Raw genomic sequence first — 27,439 nt, forward strand, 5'->3', positions numbered from 1 at the left:
CCTCTGAGGCTTGCTATGAAGCCTCACCCACGTGCCTTTTCCGGTCTCCTTGTGGTCATTTGTGCACTTTCCTCACATGCACGTGTGTTTTATTAGCTTAGCACCTTCAAGGCAGGGCCACCTGCTCCCCTTATCACTTCCTCAGCTTACAACTCTCCCTGGACACGCCAGCTCTGAGGCTGGATTCCTGTTGACACCATCACTTCTTGTTTAACTCCTGGTGGGTTTGACTCCCTGTCCCATCACTACTTGGTCTTTGTTGATGTTCCCACTTCCTCTATTTACTTAACTCCTTATTGCCACAGTCGCTTCCCCTGCTTCCTCAATTCCTTCGAGGCTGTAAAGCTGAAGGAGGGCCCAGATTAGCTTTTCCAGCATTGGGAGCCATGTGTCCTGCTGGCAGGTCCAGCCCTTTTCCTCCTTTCTGGCTTCTTTTTTTTTTTGTTTTGGTTCTTTTTTTTTTCGGAGCTGGGGACTGAACCCAGGGCCTTGCGCTTCCTAGGTAAGCGCTCTACCACTGAGCTAAATCCCCAGCCCCTCTTTCTGGCTTCTTCATGAGGTCTCATGACCTCAACACAAACAGTCCAGAGAGGACAAGCAAGGCCCATGAAGTCACACAGCACATCAGTGTACAGCCCAGACACACTCCAGGCCGGTGTGGCAGCCAGGGGTCCATGAGGCTCCTGAGATGCTGGTACTATGGGAGCCATCCTAAATTGCCTAATGTTTTCTCCCTACAGTCTCTAGATAGCTGGGGCACCTCTGAAGATGCTGAAGCCCCCTCTAAACGACACTCAACCTCTGACCTCTCAGATGCAACCTTCAGTGATATCAGGAGAGAAGGCTGGTTGTATTATAAGCAGATCCTCACCAAGAAGGGGAAGGTAAGGTGGCCTGAGGAAGGACGACCGGCAGGATGGAAGCTGGCTCTGGCAGAACTTTCCAGGTTCTCTTATACCTGCCCTGAAGCGTCTGATCCCAACCAAACCAAAAAAACAAACAAAAACAAAAAACAAAACAACAACAACAACAAAACCACTTCAGGCTATAGCCTGAGGAATCAAGGTTAGATGCCAGAAAGAGTTTCTGGGGAGGAGGGTTTACTGAGCCCTGAAAAGGAGGTTAACAGAGAGGTGCTTCTGCTGTGGAAGTACACGGCAAGCAAGGCTTGGAGTCCTGACCGAGCCATTCTTGAAAGACCATGAATGAGCGACGGGCAAAGGAGGCAGAGGCCTGTTCTCTTCGGGCCCATGAGGTCCTTGTGGCGCAGGCTTAGTTTAACAACTGAAACCCTTGGGGCTCTTTTTTTTTTTTCTTTTCTTTTTTCTTTTTTTCGGAGCTGGGGACCGAACCCAGGGCCTTGTGCTTGCTAGGCAAGCGCTCTACCACTGAGCTAAATCCCCAGCCCCGCCCCTTGGGGCTCTTAGAGCCAGAGCTTTCAAGTGCTCCCGCGGCTTCCTGAGGTGCTCCAGTGAGGGATGCACAGGCATAAGAAGACCATTTAGAAGCCACCGCAAGGGGGCTGGGGATTTAGCTCAGTGGTAGAGCGCTTACCTAGGAAGCGCAAGGCCCGGGTTCGGTCCCCAGCTCTGAAAAAAAGAACCAAAAAAAAAAAAAAAAAAAGAAGCCACCGCAAGATCCAGTCAGAGCCTTCATGAGTGGGTGAGGAAGGGGCAGGAGGGAAAATAGGATTCAGATGGGAAGGTGGGGCTCTAATCTCTCAGGCTGGAGCTTGAGTCCCAGGCTTGGAGCCCTGGGCTGGAGAGAGGGAGAAAAGGAGGCAGGGTGGTTTAGACAGATCCGGCCTTGATTCTTAATGGCGTGGTTTACTTACTGCTCTGAGGACTCAGAACCTAATGCTCATGACTCAGTGTCTATGAGGGGAGCTGACTAACACATTCCCAAACCTGCTCCCAAGCATTTACAAGACATGGTATGAACAGGGTGCGCCATGCTGTGTGAGTCCGGTCTGTAACCTAAGCCATTTGGGAGGCTGAGACAGGAGGATGGAAAGTTCATGACCTGTCTAGGCTACTGAATGAGTTCAGGGCCAGCCTTAGCAACTTACTAACATTCTGTTTCAAAGTAAACTGTAAATCAAGGGCTGGGGATGTAGGCTATTGGCAAATGTTTGTCTACCAGGTGTGCGGGCCTAGTTCCAAGTGTTTCTTGTAGGCTGTGCCTCAGAAACTCTTGCCTGACTTATGGAAGGGCCTGGGTTCCATTCTTAGCATTGCAGAAAGAGTGGGGGGAAGTGAACCGAGGGTGCCCACAGAGCTGGGCACTTGGGGGCTGCTGCTCTTCTGTTTTACTGCTGTTACGGGGCTCCCTTGGTATTTATGGGGGGCACCAGGTTCACAGGCACGCAAGCCCCTTTTATAAAGCAACTTGGTACTGCGTGCAGCCTACGCAATCCTCGCAGACACTGTACCTCATCTCTGGGTGACGAATGTTGTCTCAGACTATGTGAGGCTATGTAAATAGTTGTTACCGTGGGTTGATTATGGAATGTGGAGGGGGAAAACATCTGGATCCCTTGGTACAGATGCAGGTGCTTTTCCTTTCTTTTCTTTTCTTTTTTTCAGAGCTGGGGACCGAACCCAGAGCCTTGCGCTTGCTAGGCAAGCGCTCTACCACTGAGCTAAATCCCCAACCCCTGCAGGTGCTTTTTTTTTTGTTTTTTTCCGAGTGCTTTTGATCCACATTTGGTTAAATCCATGGCTGTGGAACCTGTAGAAGGGGTCCTGAAGGGTGGAACCTGGAAAGAATGAACTCTGAAACGGATTTTGAATTTTTACACAGCCACACGTTGTGTGCATATAGCTTCAGGAGCAAACTTAAGTCCCCTGAGCTACAAGATGAGTCAAGAGGGGCGAGGTGGGGGTTACGTAGGCCAGGGGGCACAGAGCCCTGCTCCTGAGGGTCTGCTGAGCTTCTAGTGACCTCGCTGAGGGAGCCAGCTTGTCCAGTCCTGTCCTCTTGGGGCTGATGACCACAGAGAAAGTGCTAATTGCTCCTCAATGACAGGTGCACTGACAGTCACAGCACAGGGAGTTTAGGGGCTCTGCAGGGTGGGGTTTGTATATCTAGAAGGTTATGATAAATAAAGCTCGTGGAGTCTGTAGTGGAGAGGGAGTGGCGGGAGGGAGTATCCGGGGAAGACCCTCACTGAGGGCTGGAGGGAGGCTGAGAGTTATGCCAGGAACCGGGTGGGCTGGAGCCCAGAGTAGGTGGTAGAAGGTGAAGTGGGAATTTGGTACCTGGGGGACTTTTCTGTCCTGAGATACGGGGTAAAGTGCAGAGATGTGTGATGTAGGATAGTAGCGTGTCTGTGCCGGAAGGAGTCCATATCATTGCGGTTGTTCGCGTGATCAAGGCCCTGGGATGGACCAGGAGCTGTGTAAGAGATTCTGGGGTAAATGTTGCCTGATGACCTCTGGGGCTAAGGAAGGTAGAGGATAGGCCAAGGATCCTAGCTCCTGGCTTGGCTGGCAGGGGGCCTCTCCCTTGAGCCTCTGGCTCCTTGAGGGGAGGATCTGGGGCGAGGAAGCTCTGTTGGAGCTGTGTGATCATACACATACTTTGGCTGAGATCTTGGGAATGGGAACACAGGTATGGTGGACACGGAGACCCACACCTTAGTCACCAGGGCTGCACCACACGCACCTGTGGAGAAGGAGATGGCAAGGACCTAGCAGAGTCTTCCCCTCCCCCTTCCCCTCCCCCTGCCTTTGATTTGTGGAGACAGGGTTTCCCTGTGTAGCCCTGGCTGTCCTGGAACTCACTCTGTAGAGCAGGCTGGCTTCGAACTCAGATCCACCTATTTCTGCTTCCTGAGTGCCGGGATGGAAGGTGTGTGTGCATCACCGCAGAATCTTTTTTTTTTTTTTTAAAGATTTGTACTTATTTTACTTATGAGTACACAGTCGCTGTCTTCAGACACACCAGAAGAGGACATCAGATCCCATTACAAGTGGTTGTGAGCCACTATGTGGTTGCTGGGAATTGAACTCAGGAAATTGAACTCTGAAAGAGCAGCCAGTGCTCTTAACCACTGAGCATCTCTCCAGTCTGCCACCACAGGAATCTTGACAGGAAATGGGAACTGGGAAAGTGAGGCTGACCATGAAATTAAAAAGATACAGGAAGATGGCAGTCACTCCAAGAAGGGGTGTGAGCCTGGTGGGAACAGCACCTCTCAGTCCAGGCATGGTAGAAAGGTATCTTCGTGCTGTTTCTCTCGGGGAGCCTGGCCCCAGCTTTGGGTGACCCTGGTAGCCCAGCTTCAGTGTTTTCTGGGCAGAGACAGGCATTGACTCCTTGGCTCCCTGAGCAGTTCTGAAGTATAGAGGCTTCAGTGTCACTTGTTTACCTGGTGCTACAGCTGGGAACTAAAGAAGTGTCCTGGGGTTGGAGTCAGCTGCAGACCCGGGTCTGTCTGGGGCGCCTCGTGCCATCTACACCAGTAGTCCCGCCTCCCTCTCCCATCCTCAGCCTCCTTCAGAGACACCAGTGCCAGGCAGAGGAGGTGCATGTGTGAGGCGCTCCTTTCACCAGAGCCACTGTGTGAGGACATAACACGGACATTTGCTGCTTAACTGTCATGATCTGTTGTGGCAACATTGACACTGGGAAAGCCTTGGCTCATTCAGGGTTATCTCGAGGGACCCCAGGCCACCTCATGCTAACAGTTATTCTCTTGGGACAAGAGTCTTCATTTATTACATTAGTGGTAGGGCTGCTCCAGTTGGCACTGTCTTAGCCCAGCAGCTCTGGGATGGTAGGCCAGCCTAAGGGAAGCTGGGCATGGGCGCTTCAGCCCTGCTCTCTGGAGGGCCTTGGAACCCCCCACCCCCAATCAGGACATAAAGCAGACTCCATGTTAGCTAATGAACGGTTGGCCTGTACCTAGCCCTGGACTTGGAGCACTTGTCCCCACAGCCTGCTATGTAGCCAGGACACCCACAGTCAGGACATGAGCTTATGGGACTCTCTGCAGGGCAACGGAACGGCCAGAGGCCCCTTCTTACCAAGGAGCCGGTGGTAAAGGAGGCAACCACAGAAAGGAATGAGAGAAGCTGAACGCCTGGGAGACAGAGGCATGAAGATTAGGAGTTCAAGCACAACCCTGCGTGGTGGTGCACACTTTTAATGCCAGCACTTGGGAGGCAGAGGCAGGCAGTTCTCTGAGTTTGAGGCCAGCCTGGTCTATAGAGTGAGTTCCAGGACAGACAGAGCTGGGGAATCTAGCCCAGTGCAGAATCTACCTGACATGTATAGGCTCTGGGTTCAATCTCTAAAGCAACAACAAACAAACAAACAAATTAATAAAATAGAAGAGGAAGGGGAGAAGGAAGAGGGAGGAGGAAGAGGAGGGGAGGAGGGAGGGGGGAGCACATGGCTCGGCAGGTGAGGAGACTGCTGCCAAGCCGGATGAGTGAACTCAAGCCCTGGGATGCACATGGTGGAGCAGGGGAACTTGTTCTTTCAAGTTGTCCTTTGACTTTGACTAGCATGCCACAGCATACCCACATTCCCCACCTATTTAAAATAAATAAACACACAAATATATACATAAATGGGGGGCTGCAGGAGAATAAGCATCTAGTACACAGGCTGTAAAGAAGGCAGTCACTGGTAGGCAAAAGCCTGTGGCTTGACACAAGCAGCAGGGAGCTGAGTTCGCAGTTGGCATGGATCCTCGACCTTCTGTTTGCTTTAAGGGGCTACCCAAAGGAGAGCCTTTCACTGCAGGAATGACTGACTGTAGGGCTGTTGCCTGGAGGGCCAAGGTGAGGGGCGCTGGCAAGGTCAGCGCTGTTGTTCAGGTGAGAGGGTGGATGAAGCGGACAGGATGGTGGCACCCAGGTGCGGGCAGGTGATACTCTGAAAGGAGCAGAGTTGATTTCTCATGATCTAGGTGTCAGGGGCAACTCCCAGGTTTCGGGGCAACTGGGCGGATTGACCAAGCTGGAAAAGGTGGCACAAGGGTGGAGAACAGGTTTGAGGGCAGAGACTCATGCACTGTAGTGAACAGGGAACACGGGGCCCACCTATGCTACTCGCAAGTTCTGGGCAGGGCTTGCGGTTGCTCAGCAGGCTTTAAGCCGCTCAGGACTGGGCTGGTGCCTACTGCAGGCTGGAGCTGTAGAGTTGGGATCAGCAGATGGCTGATGACAGGTGTGCATGGGGTCCCTGCAGCAGGTGTGCAGGGTGAGGAGAGCTCGGGACAAAGCCCTGAGGCCTCAACCGCAAGGCCGGTCTCCTTGTCTGATGCCTGTTGGCCCTGGACTCAGGCTTTGTTGTGGGGTGCGGTCTGGATAGGTGGGTGGTTAGTGTCGTCCTTGGCTGCTGCCTGCTCGGCACACCTCTCCTTCCACCATATCTCCAGACAAAGGTCTCCAAGTAGTACTTTACTCTAGGGAAGAAAGAACTGCAGGTCGGGCATCAATAGGAAGAGAGGCCCTTGGTCCTGTGAGGGCTCGTTCCCCCAGTGTAGGGGAATGCCAGGGTGTTGAGATAGGAGTGGGAGGGTGGGAGGGGGAACACTCTCACAGAAGCAGGGGGAGGGAGGATGGGGGATGGGGGAACGGGAACAGGAACGGGATAGCATGTGAAATATAAATACAACTAGGAAAGAACGACAGGTTGTGGCTGGGGACATGGCTCAGTGGTTAGGAGCACACCATCTCCTTTTGTTTCTTCTTTTGACTTTTCAAGACAAGGTCTGTCTGCATAGCCCTGGCTGTTCTGGAACTCTGTCGACCAGGCTGGCCTCAAACTCAGAGATCGCCTGCCTCTGTCTCCCAAGTGCTGGGATTAAAGGCCTGTGCCCCCTCCCACCCCCACTGGGCTAGCACATGGTCCCCTTGCAGAGGACCCAGGCTTAGTTACCTCACGACAGTTCTCAACCATCCCCACCTCTAGGTCCCAGGGATCTGCTGCCCTCTCCTGCCCTCCACAGGTACCAGGCACAATCGTGGCACACGTGCCTGCAGACAGGACACTCATACACATAAGATAGAATAAAATAAAATGGACTACAGTATAGAAGGAGGACTGAAAGCAAGAAAGAATCTTAGTGGCAGCACATGCCTTTAAACCCCAGCACGGGAGACAGAGGCAGGCAGGTCTCTGAGTTTGAGGCCAGTGAGGTCAACAGAGTGAGTTCTAGGACAGCTAGGGCTACACAGAGAAACTGTCTCAAAAAAAAAAAAAAAAAGGAAGGAAGGGAAAGGAAAGGAAAAAAAACAAAAGCAAAATAAATATATTTTAAAAAGGGGAAGAGAGGCTGCCTGTGTCGGATACCGTGGAGCAGTTAGTTAAGGGCTGGAAGCAGCCTCCCACTCCCAAGTGACCCTAAGAGTGGTTTCTGGGTAGGGCGCCCCTAGTGGAGTCTTGAGGGAAAGGCAAGGTACTTGGGAGAGCAGCCTCCCCAGACTGTGGGCAGCTCCTGGCCATCACAGTTTTGTTGAGGGTGATGTATGAGGCAAGCGATGGTGTGGTAAGATTTTTTTTTTCAAGACAAGGTTTCTCAGTTAGGCGGTGGTCGGGCTCACCTTTAACTCACAGGGATCCGACTGGCCTTGATCTCAGAAATCTGCTTAACTGTCTCCCGAGTGCTGGGACCAAAGGTGTGCACCACCACACCCAGGGGCTTGGTGAAATTTTATGCTTCTGGGGGCCTTATTCCTTCTTGGATTCCCTTTCAGGTCCCTGCCTCACAATGCTGGCATTTAGAGTAGGTGGGAGTTGACATCTTGGGGGTCTTAGTGGTAGGTAGAGTCAGGGCAGGTGGACTGAGAGGCCACAGGTTGGCTGTTGGAGGGAGTGGGGTGGATAGGGTCTGTCTTCTCTGTAGCCCATGGCCTGCTGCTTCTCAGCCTCTGGCAGACCCGTGGCAGGCCTGGCTCTCACCGCTGCCCTGTTTCTCCCACCCTGTGTCTCCCTGCAGAAAGCGGGCGGCGGCCTGCGCCAGTGGAAGCGCGTCTATGCCGTCCTGCGGGCGCGCTCGCTCTCGTTGAGCAAGGAGCGGCGGGAGCCCGGGCCGGCGGCTGCGGGGGCTGCGGCGGCCGGCGCAGGTGAGGACGAGGCGGCGCCCGTCTGCATCGGCTCCTGCCTGGTGGACATCTCCTACAGCGAGACCAAGAGGAGGCACGTGTTCCGGCTGACCACCGCTGACTTCTGTGAATATCTCTTTCAGGCTGAGGATCGGGATGACATGCTGGGCTGGATCAGAGCGATCCGGGAGAACAGCAGGGCCGAGGGCGAGGTGAGGCCCTGGGCTTGTGCCCAGTGGGCCATCAGGGCAGGGCAGGGCAGGGCAGGGCAGGGCAGGGCAGGGCAGGGCAGGGCTGCCTCTCAGCTGCAGTAATGTGGGGTGGCCACTCTGAGCCTCACTCCCTCCTAGGAAAAGAGCTATCAAGAATCTACCGTGGGACTGCCCACCTGAGTTTGGGGTTGAGGACAGAACAGACTCCTGCACTGGCTGCAGGGCAGCTGGCATCCTCAGGGCCCAGTGACCAGTACATACAATAACAGCTGCGGTGGTGACAGTAATTACTGTCATTGTTGGCACTGCCGTGGGCAAGCTCTGTCCCAGGGAGGCCAGCCCTGGCCTTTGTCCATCCGGGTCTATGCTGTCCACCTGGTGGCTAGGGGCAATGCTGAGGCAGGGGCCAGGGAGGAACTCTGGTGGGGTGGGCTGTGGGCCCTGATGTGGCTTCTCTCTCCTCCCCTTCCCCCCTCTGCAGGACCCCGGCTGTGCCAACCAAGCTCTGATCAGCAAGAAGCTTAATGATTATCGCAAAGTGAGGTAAGGCCAGTTCTCCCGGAGCAGCTGTGGCAGGGAGCAAATCCTGTGGGGTTGGAAGTTCCGAGGCAGAGATCTCTAGCCCTCACTCAGAGAAGTGAGGCAAGCAAATTGTCTCTAGTTGGAGAGGTTGGAAGCCAGGGAAAGTGGCATGCTGGGCCACTCCAGATGAAGACACCCTTCCTCTTCCCTTTCCCCTCTGCAGCCATAGCTCTGGGCCCAAAGCCGATTCCTCCCCTAAAGGCTCTCGGGGCCTGGGAGGCCTCAAGTCTGAATTCCTCAAGCAGACTGCAGTCCGCGGCCTCAGAACTCAGGACCAGCCCGCAGGAAGCAAGGGTAGGAGAGCTGGGTGCACAGTGTGTGCTTGTGCTGGGCAGTGCCTCTGCCTCTGTGTGCCCAGGGTTGCTACTGCTTTCAGCCTTAAGTGTGAGCCTAGGAGGGGTCTGGAGCCTCAAGGTTTCGGGGCTGGAAGTGTCTGGATCCTGCTTTGCTTCCACAACATTCTTGTTGGGTGGCCCTCTGGTTTCTGCTTGTGTCCTTTGGGAACGAGAGGTTCACTCTGCAGGCTGCTCTGTCTTTATACTCTGGGCTGCTAGGAACCACTTCCTTGGCCTGAGAGATGGCTCAGTAGTAAAGAGCTTCCAGAGGGCCTGAGTTGTTTCTCAGAGCTTACAGCTGCCTGCAGCTCCAGCTTCAGGAGATCTGACACCCCTGACATCTGTGGGCACCAGCACTCATGTGCACCCCCAGTACACACATGCCCACGCACGCGCACATACACACACACACTTTTTTAAAATCTTTAAAATCAATCTCTCTCTCTCTCTCTCTCTCTCTCTCTCTCTCTCTCTCTCTCTCTCTCTCTCTCTCTCTCTCTCCCAGCAGGAAAAAAGCATTTCCTTTGGTCATGTCAAAATGTGGGATGCACTCTCATCCCCCAGGCCTGTCCTTGAGACTACCAACTACCCTTATAGAGCCATGGTCTCCTTCCTGGGGGCCAGTCACCTTGCCCTCTAAGCCTTCTCTCACCCAGTGTAATTTTCAATCTCCCCAGTTCTTTGATGAAGTCCCTATGTCCTAGTGTGTGGATGTTGGCATTGAATGTGTGGGACCCTTCTGGCCGCCTCCGGCTGACCCCAGCTCTCTTTTTCTCTGCATCCCAGAAGACAGTGTTACAACTCCCAAAACCCCCTGGGGTATCAACATTATCAAGAAGAACAAGAAGGCCGCCCCAAGGGCATTTGGGATCCGATTGGAGGATTGCCAGCCTGCCACTGAGAACCAGGTGGGTCTCCACAGTGCTCGAAGCAGGCAGCACATAGAAGGCCAATGCAGAGAACAAAGCTGAGGGGAACCCTGAGTCCTGCAGAGGGCCCCGCTGAACTGAGGCCCACCCTGGTTTGCACCTTCTGAGTCACTGGCTCATATTAGTTCTGACCCTTAAGTGGAGGCTGTAAGGACTTCATCTCCTTGGGTGTCCTGATAGCAGCTCTGGTCTTAGTGCTCTACCCAGTTAGCCCTCCTACCCCAGCCGTATCCCTAACGCTTCTCCCATGTCTGTACTCCCAGCGTGTCCCCTTGATCGTGGCTGCCTGCTGCCGTATTGTGGAGGCACGGGGACTGGAATCAACTGGCATTTACCGGGTACCTGGCAACAATGCAGTGGTGTCTAGCCTGCAGGAGCAGCTCAACCGTGGGCCCAGTGACATCAACCTGCAGGATGAGGTGGGTGTGGCTTGGCCACTGGTGGAGGCCAGGGACTGCTCGGTCGCATTCACCGGTATTCCACTATATGTTTGTCCTTGGGCCAGAGCGTCCAGGTGGCAGGAGAAAGCCTGCCCAGTGGGCCGGCCCCAGCGGGCATCTCCAAAAAGAAATGTAGCTTTGGCCTGCTAGGTACTGAGACAGAGGCAACTGTTTTGTTTTGTTTTTCAGAGAGGGTCCTCTCTGTAGCCCAGGCTGATCCTTCTGCCTCTGCCTCCCAAGAGCTGGGATTATCCATACGTGCACTGGCAGGGTAGACCTCCTCTGGCTGGGTGACAGTTTTGTATGAGCACTTAAGACAGCCGAGTTCTGTCAGCTAAACTCAAATACGAATACGGGCAGAGAGAGGGCTGAACACTTTCTGGGAATTCAACTTCTAAGAGAGCCAGCTAGTGAGGAGTGGGGGTTGGACCTCCTGCTACTGCTGCTCTCCCTCCCTCCCCTTACTCCCCTCCCTCCTTTAGCACCAGGCAAAATGGGCTGGATTCCATGGACTGCTGAGGTCCAAAGAGCCCTGGCCTGGAGGAAGGGGATGCTGCACCTTGCTCTCAAGGTAGCCAGCCACCAGTGCCACAGCCTGGAAGGAGAGGCTGAAGCTGAGAGCAGACCGGAGAGGTGGCTGACACTACACCACAGAGCGTGTAGCATGATTGGCAGTTTTCAAATGATTCCTGGAGTCTGAGGGTTCCCAGAGGGGCTTTGAAGAGACGCACAGGTCGAGACTCCTTCCCTTGCTGGATCGAGGGCCACCCTGCTTGCTCTGAATATTACCTTGGAGTTTTTCACATCCATTCATTTATTTGCTGGGGGCACCTCATGGACTTTATGTACACTGTGGTGCATGTGTGGAAGTTCTCTCTTCCCATCATGTGCATCCTGGGGAGTAAACGCAGCCAGCTCATCAGATTTGGCAGCAAGCGCCTTTATCTCTCGCTAGCCCACTTTCAATTTTTGTGTAAGATTTTATTTGACCAAAGGGGCTCTAATGACAAGGGCTTTGGGGGGAGAGCCACAAATCTGACAAGTGAGGCACCATAGGCCCTGTGACACAGTAGTTTTGTCTTTGAGAGGGGAGACAAATAGATGCGACATCAAAGACAAGAGAAAAGAGTGACCTGCCAGGGTTGGGGATTTAGCTCAGTGGTAGAGCGCTTGCCTAGGAAGCGCAAGGCCCTGGGTTCAGTCCCCAGCTCCGAAAAAAAAGAACCAAAAAAAAAAAAAGTGACCTGCCACCGAGCACTTGTGTATAAGAGGAGGGAGAGATTGCTGAGGGCTGGAGCAGGGGCAGCCTCCAGAGCTCCTGAGGGTGTGGGAGAGCAGGTGGGAGAGGTGGCAGGGAATGACAGCATTGTTTAAGGAAGGTTTTGAGGGTTGGACCAAAGGTGGACACACCTTCTGTGTTTGGGGTGGGGATGGTAAGACCCAGGGCTAGTGATGGGTTCCTGGAGCCAGTGGACAGTGAGGAGCTTGTAGTAGTTCTTACCCTGGGAGAACATAGCCAAGGGTAGGGTGTGAGGGCGAGCAGTGCTGGGGCTTTGTGAAGAGCTGTGAGTGCAAGAGCGAGAGTAGAGGGTGAGGAAAGAAGCAGAAGTGTTGGGGTCACTGAGGGTCAGGATAACAGAGAGGTAAATGGAAGCAGGGAGAGAAGAGGAGGGACAGGCAGGGAGACCAGAGGGAGGGCTGGTAGCTGCATGGGGAACAGGATGGCTTGAGGAGAGACTGAAGGAGGGGATGAGTCAGATCGTGGCCTTTGAATTTGGGCTGATGGTACGTCACCTATATGGGTTGGCAGTATCCTCAGGCCCTGACTAAGTGGGGTCATGTGACCCTGGGACCAAGCGAAAAGGCAGACTGATTCCAGCTTGCAAAGGCAGAAGGACAGAGCTCTTAGGAAGCTGGTGTGGGACCAGACACTGTCAGAGGAGACCAGAGGCTGAGCTCAGAGGGAGAGGAGAGGTGCTCAGTCCTCAGGCAGGAGTAGAGATGGACCTGTAGGAACCACCACAGACCGGGTCAGCATTCAGTGAAACACATCAGCTCGCCTTAGGCAGGAAGAAGAGGGCCAGAGTTGGAGGGTGAGCAGGCGTGCAGTGTGGGGGTGCACAGTTTGGGAGCAGGCCTCACAACAGGTGACGTTTCGTCTTTGCCTTGGTGGGGAGTGCACGCTGGTGATGGGGAGGGGTTGGGTGCTCTGGCACAGAGCTGAGGCTCTTTGTGACGAGTGTCTTTATGCCTATTCTGTTTTCTTGCTGTCTGGGCAGTTCTGAGATAGGAACTCAGAAGTAGATCATAAGCCTAGCGCCTAGCTACAGCATGGAGGGTGTTGGTGCCCCCTGGTGGACAGAGTGAACTGTCTGTGCCTCTAGATTATTAGAGCAGCCTAGCTCTGTGGCCATTTGAGGGGTGTGTGTGTGTGTGTTATTGTATTGGAGGAAATTTAGCACCATCCCTGGCCTCTATCCTCCTACGTGTGTGGTGCTCCCTCAACCCAGATGGGAAACCAGAATAGCCCAACTGACTGGAGAATCGGAGCGGTAAAAGTGCTTGTTGAGCAAGCCTCATGGGCTTCAACTTCCCCAGAACCCACAGAGGAAGGAGAGAACTGATTCCCAGACTGTGTCCTCTGACCTCCCCATATGCACAACATGCAAACACTGGAAGGGCTGGCAGATAGTTCAGTGGTTAAAGCGTTGGCGGAGCAGGTCTCAGGACCAGTGTCCAGAGTCCCAGCATCCATGTACATGCTGGGTGGGTATGGTAGCCCACCTGTAGTTCCAGTCTTCAGAAGGTGGACAGGGGATCTCCAGAGCAAATTGGCTAAGGAGGGTAGCCACAATGGTGTCTCTGTGTTTGATTGAGACACCCTGATGCTGCTCTGGGTTTGATTGAGACGACCTGGTGCATTGAATAAGGTGGAGAGTGTCAGAGAAAGATCAGACCTTTGCATGCATGAATGAGCGCTTACACTCCCAAACTCGTGCTCACGTGTATACACACATATGAAAATGGAAGACCTCAGGGGACAAAATCACCCCACACTTAGGGTTCCCAGCCCCTCAGAGCACAGTCTCGTTGGGGAGAGTGAAGTCAAGGGAAGAAGCATCTGGAAGGACATCGGTGTGTGGTACAGATGACACGGCAGTAGGGTTCATGGGTGGCATTCCTGTGCAGGGCGGGGGTGGAGAGTTCCACTAGGGGACAGCATGTGCTGTCCTAGGGCAGGAAGGAGGCAACAAGTGAGCCTTGTGTTGTGCACTCTTGGGCTTTGGGTGAGGATCGTGCTCAGAGGATCACTCTTAGCTGGGGTGTGTCGGGAGACAGGCGCTGGGCCTGACACTTAAAGATACACCAGAGAGGTCTAGGGCATACTCACGTGGGGTAGTTGCCCTGATTTCCGTTCCCCACATTTGAGCCCTCTTGCTTTTTGTGGCAGGCAATATTGAGCCCATTGGGCTAGCAGGAGTCAAGTATGTGTTCTGGACAGGCATGGAGGCCTGGGGACTTAATGGCCTGGCTGGTTTGGACATGGGAATGTGGGCCCCTGGGATCCTGCCTGTGTCCTGACATCTCCCTTCCTCCTTAGCGCTGGCAGGACCTCAACGTGATCAGCAGCCTGCTTAAGGCTTTCTTCCGCAAGCTGCCAGAGCCTCTCTTCACTGACGGTGAGTAGTGGGTGGGAGTGGGAGGGGCACTTTATCCACTCCATTCCTGACACTCCCTGACACATACACACACTCACTCTCTCTCTCTCTCTCTCTCTCTCTCTCTCTCTCTCCCCTCTCTCTCTCTCTCTCTCCCCTCTCTCTCTCTCTCTCTCTCCCCTCTCCCTCCTCTATCTATCTGGATAGTTGGTTTTACTTTTGAGTTGTTATTTTATATTTAAAAACACCAAAGAAATCTGTGTATGTGAAATACCGAGCCTGTCCATCTGTCTTGACTCTGCCCTCCCTCGCTGAGGTCATGGCCATGCTCTGAGCAGTCTCTGAAGCCTAGCACCGCCCCTTGTAACACATCCCTAAGCAGGCACTATTTTCAAACTCCTTCATGGGCCGAAACACAGGAGTCAGAGGGGTAAAGTGACTTGCTAAGGTCACCCAGCCTTTGTGTGGCACAGGCTTCTGGCCAGAAACCCATCTCTAGCCTGTTATTATCAGTTTGAGCAAGTGTAGCAGTGCATGCCTTCAATCCTAGCACTCAGGAGGCTGTAGCAGGAGGACGATACTTTTGAGGCCAGCCTGGGCTACATAGAGAGCTATAAAACAAAATTGCAAGTAGATTATAGTGGCGTATACCTTTAATCCCAGCACTGGGAAGGCAGAGGAAGGTGGATCTCTGTGAGTTGGAGGATAGCCTGGGCTACATAGAGTTCCAGGACAGCCAGGGCTACGTGGAGAGACCCTGTCTCAAAGTTCAACATAAAGTAAACATCGCAAGCAGACAAAGCAGTTCCGCCAATCTGCTGTGTTCCTTTCCTAACCTTTACGCTGTGAGGCGGTGAGTGAGACACCCAGACCAACCCAGGGTGGGGTGACGAGCTCCGTGCTGTGCTGATGAGTGTTGACAAGTGGCTCTGCAGGAGAAAGAGTCCCGGGGTGTGAATACTCTCACCATGACTTACTTCAAGCCCCTGGCATGGAATTGCCAACACAGACAGGCAAGAGGCATAGATTTGTGTCTGCAAAGCCATTGTGAGCAGGCTGCAGCTTCACTGAGAGAAACAGTCACGTCTCTAGCCCATATTCTTTAAAACTGCTCCTCCACGGATGGGAATGTAGATCGGCTAAAACTGCAGTGTCCCTCCTTGAATCTGTCCTTAGAGCCCGGACCTGCTCACTTACCTGTGGAGTGGTAGGTCTGCAAGGGCTGCTGTGGCTTGTGCATGGAGGAGGCTGAATTAGTTCATATTCACACAAGCATGTATGTCTCTGTCACCTTTTCCCTAGAGTGCCATTCACTCTTGTTGTTTTACATATATGTCATACACTACTTGGTGTGTGTGTGTGTGTGTGTGTGTGTGTGTGTGTGTGTGCGTGCGCACAGTTTTTTGAGACAAGGTCTCTCTGTGTAGCCCTGGCTGTCCTGCAACTTGCTCTGTAGACCAGGCTGGCCTCGAACTCACAGACCCCCCTGAGTGCTGGGATTAGAGGTGTGCACCACCACCGCCTGGCTTATTTTCATTCTTCATGTTTTATTTACTTTGTGGGAGGTGGGGCAGGGGTGCATGCGCCATATATGGAGGCTCTTTCCTTCCAACCTGTTGGTCTCAGGGACTGATCTCTGGTCCTCAGGCTTGGTAGTGGATGCTTTCTTTATCTGCTAAGCCAGCTCATCAGCTTTATTTTGGTTCACTCTTTTCTTTTGACTTATTTATTTTATTTTGCACGTAGGGGTGTTCTGCGGGCATGTGTGTCTATGCTTGGTGCCTACGGAGGTTAGAAGAGGGCATTGGATGCCCTGGAACTAGAGTTACAGATGGTTGTGTGCCACGAGAATTGAACTCAGGTCCTCTGTAAGAGCAACAACTGCTTTTAACCACTGAGCCATCTCTCCACTCATTTAGTATTTCATTTGAGACACTGAGTTATTCAGACTGGCTTTGAACGTCTGGTTGTCTCCTGCCTCTGCCTCCCGAGTATCTGGAATTCCACCACCACACCTTGTTTGTTACTTTTCTTCTCTTCTGGACATCCACTCAGCCGGTGGACGGCAGCTGCAGCTTAGTCACTAGTGTTTGAGGCTTTGGCTGATCAGTGGGGGTGGGGGGTGGGGGTGGTAGCTCGTCATTGTTTCAGTGTATCACCCTCATTTCTAGGGAGAGTAAACCTCTTTCTGTTAGTGCTGGGGACAACATACGATGACAAGGACTGCCAGCAGTAGGCTGAGATGTCTCCATCCTGGCCTACTGCAGGCCCGTTCTTATTTCAGACGGCGGGTCCCCTGGAGGGATGTGTCTTTTGCTTCTCAGGGTCCCAGACACCCTCTACAAGGAGCTGCCGCAGGCTTCTGAGAAGTCTCCATCCCGGCCTACTGCCAGCATGTTAGTTTATTGGCTCTGTGTAGAAGTTAGGACGTTCTTCCTCCCAGCCCCATGCTCCCAGAAATAAAACTCAGACTCAACATGTATTTACAGAAACTTCGACTCTGCGTAGCCCATAACTTAGTATAGCCCATTCACTCTAACCTACATTCTGCCACGTGGCTGGTCGCCTGTGCCTAGTACCATGTGTTACATCTTCCAGGGCAAATCTCCCACTCTTCGCTCTATCCCAGAATGCTTTCTGCCTCCCGGATGTCCCACCTTCTACTGTGCCCTTTCCTATAGGCCATAGGTGTTTAATTGACAGGTGATGCATCCATAGACAAGATCCTCTCTCTACAGCTCTGTCCATTTCCTCTGTGGTTCATACTATGCACCTATATTTTTATTCTTTGCTCTTGATTTGTGGGAATGAATTTTGTATATGATTCACACTGAGCTTTGCTGATCTTGCAGTTATTTGCCGAGCCACCCCCCCCTTTCTATTTCTTTCTTAGACAAGGTCTTGCTATCCTCCCCAGTGTACTTCATACTTGAAACAATCCTCCTGCCTCAGCCTCCTGAGTGCTGAGATTATAGGCACGAGCCAGCATGCCCGGCTTGCCTTTGGTCTCTTACAGTTAGTTAGTTAGCTAGCTAGCTAGTTAGTTAGTTGGAGGGAAGTGCACAGACATCCCAAGTCATTTATGCAGAGGTCAAAGGACAGCTTGCAGGATTCAGTTTTCCTCTTCTGCTCTGTGGGACCCTGGGGTTGTTAGACTTGGCAGCAAGCGCCTTTTTTTTTTTTTTTTTTTTTTTTTGGTTCTTTTTTTTTTTTTCCGGAGCTGGGGACCGAACCCAGGGCCTTGCGCTTCCTAGGCAAGCGCTCTACCACTGAGCTAAATCCCCAACCCCGGCAGCAAGCGCCTTTAGACAGAGTCAGCACACAGGCCCTCGCCTTTGGTATTTCAATTTACATATTAGACTCTGTCGTACACCTAAAGGAGCTTGTGTGGCATGAGGTCCAGATGGTTGCTCTCTCACTGGTCTCTCTCAGGCATTCAGGAAAGCCTGCATCCTTCAACACAGCCCTTGTCCTGTGGGACCCTCAGGCCTTCCCACTGCCCCGTGTACATCCTCAAGAGCCAACTGTTGACATTCCGTATCTTCAAGTATCACTCCATTTTCTTTTCTGAGTCAGGGTCTCTCAATGAATCCAGGGCTTGCCAGGTAGCTGGACTAAATTGCCAGTGAGATCCAGGGGTCTTCCTGTCTCCTCTCCCAGTCCTGGGGTGACAGGGCTGCCACAGCAAAGCTCGTTATGTGATGCTGTGAATCTGAGTTCAGGTCCTCATGCTCTTCACCCGCTGGGCCATCGCCCAGCCCTAAACCGTAATCTTGGCAGTCCTTGTACATGGCTCGACTGGATGAACTTTGCTTTATATCTTGGGGTGCTGAGGGTGGACTGAGGACCTGGTCACATAAAGCTCCTGTTTGCTGAGGTTACCCCAGCTAACCTGATGGAGGCTGTAGGCCCAAGGAGAGCGGGGAAAGGGGCTTATTACCTTCAGTATTAAAGTTCCCTGGTGACATCTTTAGGACCCTCAGGGAACTGGTGGGGCAGGTGAGGAGTCTGAGGCTCCTCTTTTTTTTTTCCGACCTACTAAGCCTTGGGATCCTTAACCTAGAGACAAAAGTAGGGGACATTGGGGACCCTTTTCAGGGAACAGCACAAAGCTCTGGTTTTCATCCCATGTGAACACCCAGGCTGCATCAATGTCTTCCCTTCCTGGCTGGGACCCTCAGCTCCCAAGGGTGGGGAATGAGTTGCCTTCCACCACTGAGGATCTCTCCTGTGTTCTAGACAAATACAATGACTTCATCGAGGCCAATCGGATAGAAGATTCCAGAGAGAGGATGAAGACCCTGAGGAAGCTGGTGAGGAATGAAGCACTGTCAGGCAGGAGAGGCAGCTGGGTTCCATTCTCACAGAGGCTTCAAAGAAGTCTCTCCCTACCAATAGTCTCAGTTTCCCATCTGTGTCAAGGAAGGGAGCGGGAAGGTGGATTTTAGCTCCCTGCAGTAGGACAGTGGGAATCTCTTTAGCATATGTGGAGGCTTATTGGAGAGATTACCATAACCTGATCCCTTTTCCTTCCTCTTGTCCCTTAGATCCGGGATCTCCCAGGACACTACTATGAAACACTTAAATTCCTCGTGGGCCATCTCAAGACCATTGCTGACCACTCAGAGAAAAACAAGGTGTGTGCTGCTCGCTATGGAATTTGGGGGGCACAGGCTGCACTGGGATGGGTGCTTCCTATGCACGATCGAGGCCCTGTGAGCCCTCCCTCTTCCTAAGGGTCCTATTCCTAGCACACTGGCCAGTGCAGCTGTCCACAGAGCTATTCCCTCACAGAGCCAGCTCCTGTGTTCTGGGGGCCATGTAGGATCCCCGCAGCTATTACTAACCTCTTGGGGCTACCCTCGATGGGCCTGTGAGGTGAGCAGTGGGCATGCTAGAACTCTGTTCAGCAAACCTCTTTGTGCCCACGTGAGATGTTCATCCCCTAATCTAAGGACATGTCAGAGTTGGGGATGGTGGCCTCAGTGACCTGGAGAGAGGAAGGAGAGAAGGGAATTGGAGGTCATGCTCAAAGCATTGATCCCAGGATTTCCCCCGTCCCCAACCCAGATGGAGCCCCGGAACCTGGCTCTGGTCTTTGGGCCGACGTTGGTAAGGACATCTGAAGACAACATGACAGACATGGTAACGCACATGCCGGACCGCTACAAGATCGTGGAGACACTAATCCAGCATGTAAGTGCCCATTGCATGTCTGTACACCGGACGCCTGGGGCCAGGCTCTGCTCCTGCCCGCCTCTGTGCCCCAGGATGCTTGCAACAGCACCAGTAGCCAGAGAGGACACCACTAGGGGGCTACATGGTTTTCAGCAGTGACAGGCTGCCATCAAGGCAACAAGAGGAACAAGACTGGACGAGGAGTCAGGGAGGAGAAGCAGGGATAGGACCATGGGGCTGGAGACTGATGCAGAGGGTCCTCAGTAGGCTGTTTAGGGGAGGTGGCCTGCAGAACTGTGACTTGGGCATCAGAGGCCTGTTCCCCAACAGCCACAGGTCAGGTCAGGGAGCACAGGAGGTACAGGACATGGAACAGGAACCAAGGCCACATCCTCCATGATGCTCTGGTGCAAGCCACTGCTTCACCTCCCTTCTGACTCCTGGAAGCTCTAATGAGTCTTGGCTTTTGTCTAGGAAGAATGAAGAAACCACCAGCAGAGGGCGCTAGAGGGCACTATCTTCTGAAGCCCACTCAAAAGGCAATTCTTGGGCACTGTTTCTCAAGTTGTAGGTCACCATTCACAGAGATTGCCTAAGAGCATCATAAAACACGGATATTAATGTTACAGTTCACAACAATAAGAAAATTACAGTTGTGAAGTAGATCAAAATGTTATGGTTGGGGTCACTTCGACATGAGGACAGTATTAAAGGTCTCTGTGTCATGCAGCTTGAGAACCACTGGCTTAGGGGTTGCAGGAATTTTTATGCATCTTCAGATTTCCCACTTACCTTCTGTGACAGCCACACAGTGTGGACCCAGACCCTTAACTACAGAGGAATATCTCTAGTGTCTAATTCATTTTATGAAATGACAATGTTAATGTTTGTTATCTAAAATTTAAAATATTGCACATTTATAAATTTATAAATTTTATGCCTATACATAAACAGGCTTCCTCCTGCAGAGGGAATAAGGTTAGCCTTTGGTCACCAGAGGGAGCTGTGGCCCTCCCCTTTTCGGACACCTTAGGGAAGAAAAACTGAGTCTTGTCACCACTTACTTATAGAGGAGGGAAACAGGTGCTCAGAGAGGGGATGACCTGTGCAAGGTCACAACCAGAAAATGGCATCGCCAGGATTTTAACCAGGCCCGTCTACTCAGAGCTGACTTCCCAGAGGGCAGCTGCTGGGCCCGGACACTGACTCTGGCCTGCTCACCTGTTCTCTCACCCCATGTCAGGGGTCTGGCTGCAGGAAAGAGCATCATGGCCTGTTCTCTACTGTGTGAATTTGGAGAAGTTGTTGGAAGCCTCAGCCTGTGGTCAACACAAGAGTTCCTTGAACAGTAGCCCTTGGGAAGAAAGCAAGCCCATAGCAAGTGAGCCTCCCTGGAGGCAGTGTCTGCCCCTCAGTAGGGCAGGGGCCATGTCAGTCTAGATGCATGGCCTAGCGTGTGGGTGGTGAACACTGTGTTTGCTAAGCGACTGAGTCAGCGAATGAGTGACCTGCTGAGCCTAGGCAGGCGGGGCTTTCCTGCAGGGATTCACTCCTGACTAACCGCTGAGCCAGTGAATTTCCACTCTCAGCCTCCCAGGCTGGAGACATCTTTAACTCTGAGTAGGTAGGCTCCATCCTCTGCAGACCCTTGGGCCAGACCTTCTAAGAGCCTGGGGGTCTCTGTAGGAGCAGCAGAGCCAGGCAGGGGTGGATGGTATAGACTGAAGTCAGCCCTGGCCAGACAACGGCCATTGGAATTAGCAGATAACATTAATTCCTCCTGGGATTTCAGCCAAAATGGCTTCCCACGGTAGTTCCTGTCACAAGACCAGACATCTTGAGGTAGAGGGAATAAATGGCAACCCTGCTGTGCTGCTCATGTCAGCTGGCACCCAGGGCCCAGGGTGGAGGGTAAGCCACTGATTCCATGCATGTCGGGCTCTGAAACTTCTCAGCCTTGGCACTTTTCTTTCCCACGTTAGGGATGGTGCCCAGGGCGTTCACTGGGCGTGCTATGCAGTGTTCTTGCACAGAGACACAACCCTGACAGTGCTGTCCCATGTGTTGGAGGGTATTTGGTGCTATTGCTGGCCTCTGGCCCTTGGTCCCAGGCTGTCTCCTCAACAATGACATTAGGTAATAGGCTGTGCCAGGCAGGAAGAGCGGGGTCAAGGCCAGCCAGACTCCAGAGTCTGAGGAGAGCCCTGGTGGTAGACTGAGACCCACTCAGTTACATTCGGCCATTTTCTCCTTTCTCCACATTTTACGGCAGTTGTAGTTACGTGCTGTATGTTATATTCTCCTCAAACTGGGGATGTTTAATGCAGTGAAGGGTCAGGCCTGGGATACCTTGTGGGTGGAGCATGAACAATTACTTCAGCAAATGTACTAGTCTTTAGTCAGGGTTTTATTTTCCTTTATGTGACTTTTGGTCTCTTTCTAAGGAAATATATATTATATATATTATATATATTATATATATATTGTGTGTGTGTGTGTGTTTGATATTTATTTTGAGGTAGGGTCCCACTAGATAACTCTAGCCTAGGATTTTCTATGTAAGCCAAGCTGACTTGAACTCATAGAGATCCGCCTGCCTCTGAAGACTGCTGCTGTGCCTGGCTGTTACCTATATTTTATACATATAGCTACTTCCCACATTCCTTCTAGCTGTCTTTTTTTTTTTTTTTTTTTTTGGTTCTTTTTTTCGGAGCTGGGGACCGAACCCAGGGCCTTGCGCTTCCTAGGCAAGCGCTCTACCACTGAGCTAAATCCCCAACCCCCTAGCTGTCTTTTTAAAAATTTGAGCTAGTATACAAAGTAATGGGTTTCATTGTAACATTTTCATAAGTACGGTCACTGTTTAGCCAGCTTCCGCGCCGTTCCTCTGTCCTCTCTGCACCCCCCCTTTATTTACTAGCAGTAGTATGTATGTGCATAGTGGGGGTGCACACCCTGTGGGTGCTGGAGATCAGAGACAGCTCTGGAGTTGGTTCTCTTCTGCTTAGTGCGGGTCCTGGGGCTTGAACTCAGGCTACCTGGCTTGCCCACTGGGTCCTCCCAGCGGCTCCCATGCCCTTGCTGGTCTCCTTCCTCCGTCTGAGTATCCCTTTCCCTCCCTTCTAAGCTCCCCGTCAGGTCAGTTACTGTCTCTTCCTCCCCGAACACGGCCCCTTCCTCTTTTTATGGATGTGAAAAACCATGAAGTAAGTGTCCTCTGAATCTGCCCTAACATAAAGATGTCCGTCATTTTCTGGCAGATGTCATGATTTTGATTGAGCTGTGAACATGGCTAGGCATATCGTTTTGTTTTTAGTTTTTGAGGAACCTCCATACTGACTTCTGTAATGGCAGCACCAGGTCTATATCCCAACTGGCAGCGAGTGTTCCTCGTTCCCCACACCCTCACCAGCACCTGTTATTCTTCTCCCTCCCCACGTCTGGCCTTGAACTCCTGATCCTCTGGCCTGAGTGCTGGGATTAGAGATAGGTGTGCAGCACATTGGCCCTCGGGTCCGCCATCCTGTCCCACCGGGCACAGCCTGAGGTTGGGTATTGTGACGCCCCCTTCAGTGTCCCTCTGTTAGTATAATGTTGGCTTTACGTCTGTCACATGTGGACTTACCGTGTCGATGTGTGTTCCTTCTGATCCTAGTGTGGTCTGTGCTGTGCTCTTGAAGGACCTTGAGCTTCTCTGTGTCTGTCGAGGTGATCACATCATTGTCCTTGATATACATTTCCACGCTACATTACATTTATTGATTTGCACACATTTAACCTTGCACACCTGGATGAAACCACCTTGGTCATGGCGCGTGATGACCGTAATGTATTCTTGAGTCTGGCCTGCAAGTATGTGTTGATAACTCTTGCGTCCCTGCTAATCAGGAGACTGCTCTGCAGTTTTGTTCTCTGTTGGACTCTTGCCTAGTTTGGCCTCAGGATAGTACTGACTTTGTAGAGCGACCTCAGTAGCGAACTTCCGGGAAGCTTCAGAAATGCTGTGAGCTCTTGAAAAGTTCAGCAGAATTTGGCAGAAGTGCGGCAGGCACTTTATGACTGCTTCAGCCTGATTGGTTTTTGTTTTGTTGGTCTGGTTTTGTTTTTCGAGACAGGTTTTGTGTGTGTGACTCTAGCTGTCCTTGTTCTGGAACTCACTATAGACTAGCCTGGCCTCATGCACCACCGCCACCTGGCACTCTCTGATTTCAGTGAAAAGCTGATGATTGCTGTAAGCTTTTCCTTAAAGCCCCGCCCATTTCCTCACCAGTCATTCCACAGTGTCATCCCTCGGTCTCCAAGGACCCATGTGGTCTCTTTCACTGTTGATTTCAACTTTTAGCGTTTTGATTTAGTAAGGTAGGCGAAATTATTTTGAATCTTTTGTATTTGTGAAGACTTGCTTTGTGCCTAGAATGTAGTCTGTTTTGGAGAGACCCCATGAGAAGAATGTTTGCCGTATCTGTTGGAATAAATACTCTGCTTACCTGTGGTGTAGTGGAAACAAAATATTTTTTTGAGATAGAGTTTCCCTATGTAGCCTGGCTAGACTGGAGCTCAGTATGTAGACCAGGATAGCCTCAGCCTCAGACTCACAAACCTGCCTGTGTCTGCCTCTTGAGTGCTGGAGTAAAAGACACCACACCTTGCTAGATTTTCTTTTTTTAAGTAATGTATATGTATATGTGTGTGTGTTGTGTGTGTGTGTATGTATGTGTGTGTGTCTATGTATGTATGTGTGTCTATGTATGTGTGTATGCCTATGTATGTGTGTATGCCTATGTGTGCATGTGTGTCTGTGTATGTGTGTGTTTATGTATGTATGTCTGTGTGTGTGCGTCTATGTATGTGTGTGTCTCTGTGTGTGTATGTATGTACGTATGTGCCTATAGCACTCATGGAGGCCTGAAGCAGGTGTAGGATCCGCTGGAGTTTAGGTGGTTGTGACCTGCCCAACATGGGTGCTGGGAGACAAAACCAAGTCCTCTGGAGAGCAACAAGTGTTTACTGAGGACCTATGTGTCCAGCCCCTCCTTGTTTATCTTTATTTTGGATACATTATGTAGATTTGAGCAGAGCATTTAAGTTCTGTTGTATTGGGACTGTCCACTATGCTTACTGTGCTCCTGAGTGTCTCTTTTACAGACATAGAAACAGACGTACACATGCACACACACGTGTCATCTCTCTTAGGGCTGGTTTGTCCAGGACTCCCAGTGTAGACCTTCTGTAACCTTGGGCTTTTCCACCTGCCCCCCGATTTCCTGGAAAATCACTTGGAGGGTTCTTTATTCACAGGCCATGGCTCTCGGGCTTGTTCTGTGACTGCTTATAACTCGTATAACCCACTTATTTTATTCTTTGTCTGCTACATGGCTGGTTAGTTATTTCTCATAAGTCCAAGTGGTGAATCTTCCTGCACCTGACTAACTCCCAAAGTTCCTCTCTCTCTTCAGGATGTCCCACCTCTTATTTCCTGCCTTTTGCTAATTGGCCATTGATTTTTATTGACAGGTAATGCTTCCACACAGTAAACAAGAGGTTCTCTCTACAATCATTTTTTAAATTAATTTTGTCTGTGGTGGGGGGGAGGGTTATGCCTGCATGCATGTCTGTGCACTGTTTTGCGCCTGGTGTCCACAGAGGCCAGAAGAGAGTGTTGGATCCCTTGAAAGTGTAGCCCAGGCTGCCCTTAAACTCACTATGTAGCCAAGGTGACATCGAATTTAAATGTGTACTAAATGTCTTGTTTCTGTGGTGGTTGTTATCAACCTAGAACCTTGTGGATGCTAGGCAAGCACCCTACCAACTGAGCTATGTCCTCAGCTCAATTTTTTATTATTAATGCCTCTGACCCAATGGTAGTGACTTTTCCCCTCATGCTGAATAATGAATTCAGAGACTGCTGCATGCTGGATAAGCACTGGGTCAACCGAGCCACTAACCCAGCCTGTTCCTTTAACTGTGTGCAACATTTTATTTCTTCTCATTGTGTTTCGAAGTTTACTGATTACATAGAATTGCTACACCGGCTTGTGTCCATCTTCTATTTGGTTGACAGACTGAGTTCTATCCTAGACTCTCAGTCTGTGTGGTAACCTTTGGTGAAGATTAATTTTTTTCAAAAGATTTATTTATTCTATGTATATGAGTACACTTGTAGCTATCTTCAAACACCACCAGAAGAGGGCATGGGATCCCATTACAGATGTTTGTGAGCCACCATGTGGTTGCTGGGATTTGAACTCAGGACTTCTGGGAGAGCAGTCAGTGCTTTTTTTTTTTTTTTTCGGAGCTGGGGACTGAACCCAGGGCCTTGTGCTTGCTAGGCAAGTGCTCTACCACTGAGCTAAATCCCCAACCCTGCAGTCAGTGCTCTTAACCACTGAGCCATCTTTCCAGCACAATTGATTTTTTTTAATCCAGCCAGCAGCTTAGCTGTGTGTCTTTACTGATGGGCTGAGGTCATTTACATGAATGGCCATAACTGAGTGGTATTTGGTAATTGCTGTCATTGAGTTGCCTGGATTATTGTTTGTCCTGTTCTCTCTCCCCTGTTAGCACCAAGGGCTTTTTTTTTATCGTCCTGGATGTCTGCCTAGCTCTTCCTGGTGAGATGTAGCCTTTCATGTGTTCTCCTGGCTGAGACTTACTCCTGTAAACCTTTCCTGCAGCGCTGGCTTGAGGACCGCTTTAGTTTGTGTTCATCTTGAAATGCTCTTACTTTTCTGTCAGTTTCAAGCCGTAGCTCTCCTGGGCCCTGTCAGCAGTTAGTTACAGACGTCCAGGCCCGAGAGGCTCCCTCCATGCTTGGCTGTGGCCAGCTGGTGTTTTTCCGATGGATCTGCCTGTGTAAAAGTGTTTTTTTTTTATTTTTCCACCTTGCCTGTAATCGGTCTTGAGGAGATTCTTCTTTGTGCTTGTTTGGGGCTCCCTTTAGGTGTCTGTCTGTCTCTAGCCTTGGCATTTTTCTGCTGTATTCAGAGTCTGTGTGCCTTTCAGTCTAATCTCAGCTCCGTCCAGCCTGTGATGCTCAGGCGTGGTCTCCTGATCCTACATCAGAGTTCCCAGTCATTGTGGCCAAGCTCATGTTTTTTTCCCTGTGTTGTTACACTGTTGTGTTTTGGCCACCAGTCCTCTGTCTGCGTCCAGCTGTGATGAAACACCTTGGCTAACTCCGGGTGGGGGTTTTGTTGACATTTCCACACCACAGTGGTTATCAAAAGAAGTCAGAGCAAGAGCCCAGGTTCTGGAGCTGAAGCCAGGAGGAGTGCTGCTTACTGACTTGCTCCTCCTGCTTTGCTTTCCCAAACAAGCCAGGGCCATCAACCAGGAGTGGGGCCACCACAGTGGGCTGGGCCATCCCCCATCAATCATTAACCAAGAAAACGCCCAGCAGACTTGCCTACAGGCCAGCCTATGCAGACACGTTCTCAGTTGAGAACCCCTCTGGTTTGTGTCTGCTGACATAAAACTAGCTAGCCCACCCTGCATCCCTGACACGTCTTCTCCGCTCCATCAGCGTCCATCGGCTGTGCTTTCTGCTCTGTTCTTTTATTGCATTCATTGAGTTTTTCATTTCCAACATTTCTATTTTTTCCGCACATCTGTCTTTGCTGACCTTTTCCTCTGCTTTGCTGATTTTCCTCCCCAGATCCTAACTTGATTTTGCCTGTCTTTGTGTCCTGTTTTAAATAACTGAGTCTTTTTTTTTCCGGAGCTGAGGACCGAACCCAGGGCCTTGTGCTTGCTAGGCAAGTGCTCTACCACTGAGCTAAATCCCCAACCCCATAACTGAGTCTTTTTACTAGTAAGCTTTTGACATCGTCATCTAGGATTTTACTATTACAGTATCATAGGTAGGTAGGTAGATGGATAGAGAGATAGATACATAATGCATAGAATGTGTATGTTTTCCCCCCCCCAGGTATGTATGTGTGCACCACATACCTGCAGAGGATATGGGATCTTCTGGAACTAGAATTACAGGGGTGTGAGCTGCCATGAGGGTGCTGGGAATTGAACCAGGTCCTTTGCAAGAGCA

The 27,439-nt window shown here is 51.3% G+C and overlaps 1 protein-coding gene across 23 annotated transcripts in view; it reads left to right on the top strand.

The window, feature by feature from the left end:
• The window catches only part of Arhgap23 (Rho GTPase activating protein 23), a 101,749-nt gene that overhangs the window by 53,421 nt on the left and 20,889 nt on the right, over positions 1-27,439 (top strand). For 17 of the 23 annotated variants that reach the window (XM_087572180.1, XM_087572181.1, XM_087572184.1 and 14 more), the window contains 10 exon segments: positions 741-884; positions 7,955-8,272; positions 8,754-8,815; positions 9,018-9,148; positions 9,976-10,097; positions 10,382-10,537; positions 14,160-14,238; positions 18,457-18,530; positions 18,765-18,854; positions 19,288-19,413. In XM_087572180.1, the coding sequence (XP_087428306.1) occupies positions 741-884; positions 7,955-8,272; positions 8,754-8,815; positions 9,018-9,148; positions 9,976-10,097; positions 10,382-10,537; positions 14,160-14,238; positions 18,457-18,530; positions 18,765-18,854; positions 19,288-19,413 (1,302 nt within the window). 23 annotated transcript variants of the gene reach the window in all.

The sequence above is a fragment of the Rattus norvegicus genome, chromosome 10 (genome assembly GCF_021556685.1).
Source record: "Rattus norvegicus strain SHRSP/BbbUtx chromosome 10, alternate assembly SHRSP_T2T, whole genome shotgun sequence".
NCBI lineage: Eukaryota > Metazoa > Chordata > Mammalia > Rodentia > Muridae > Rattus > Rattus norvegicus.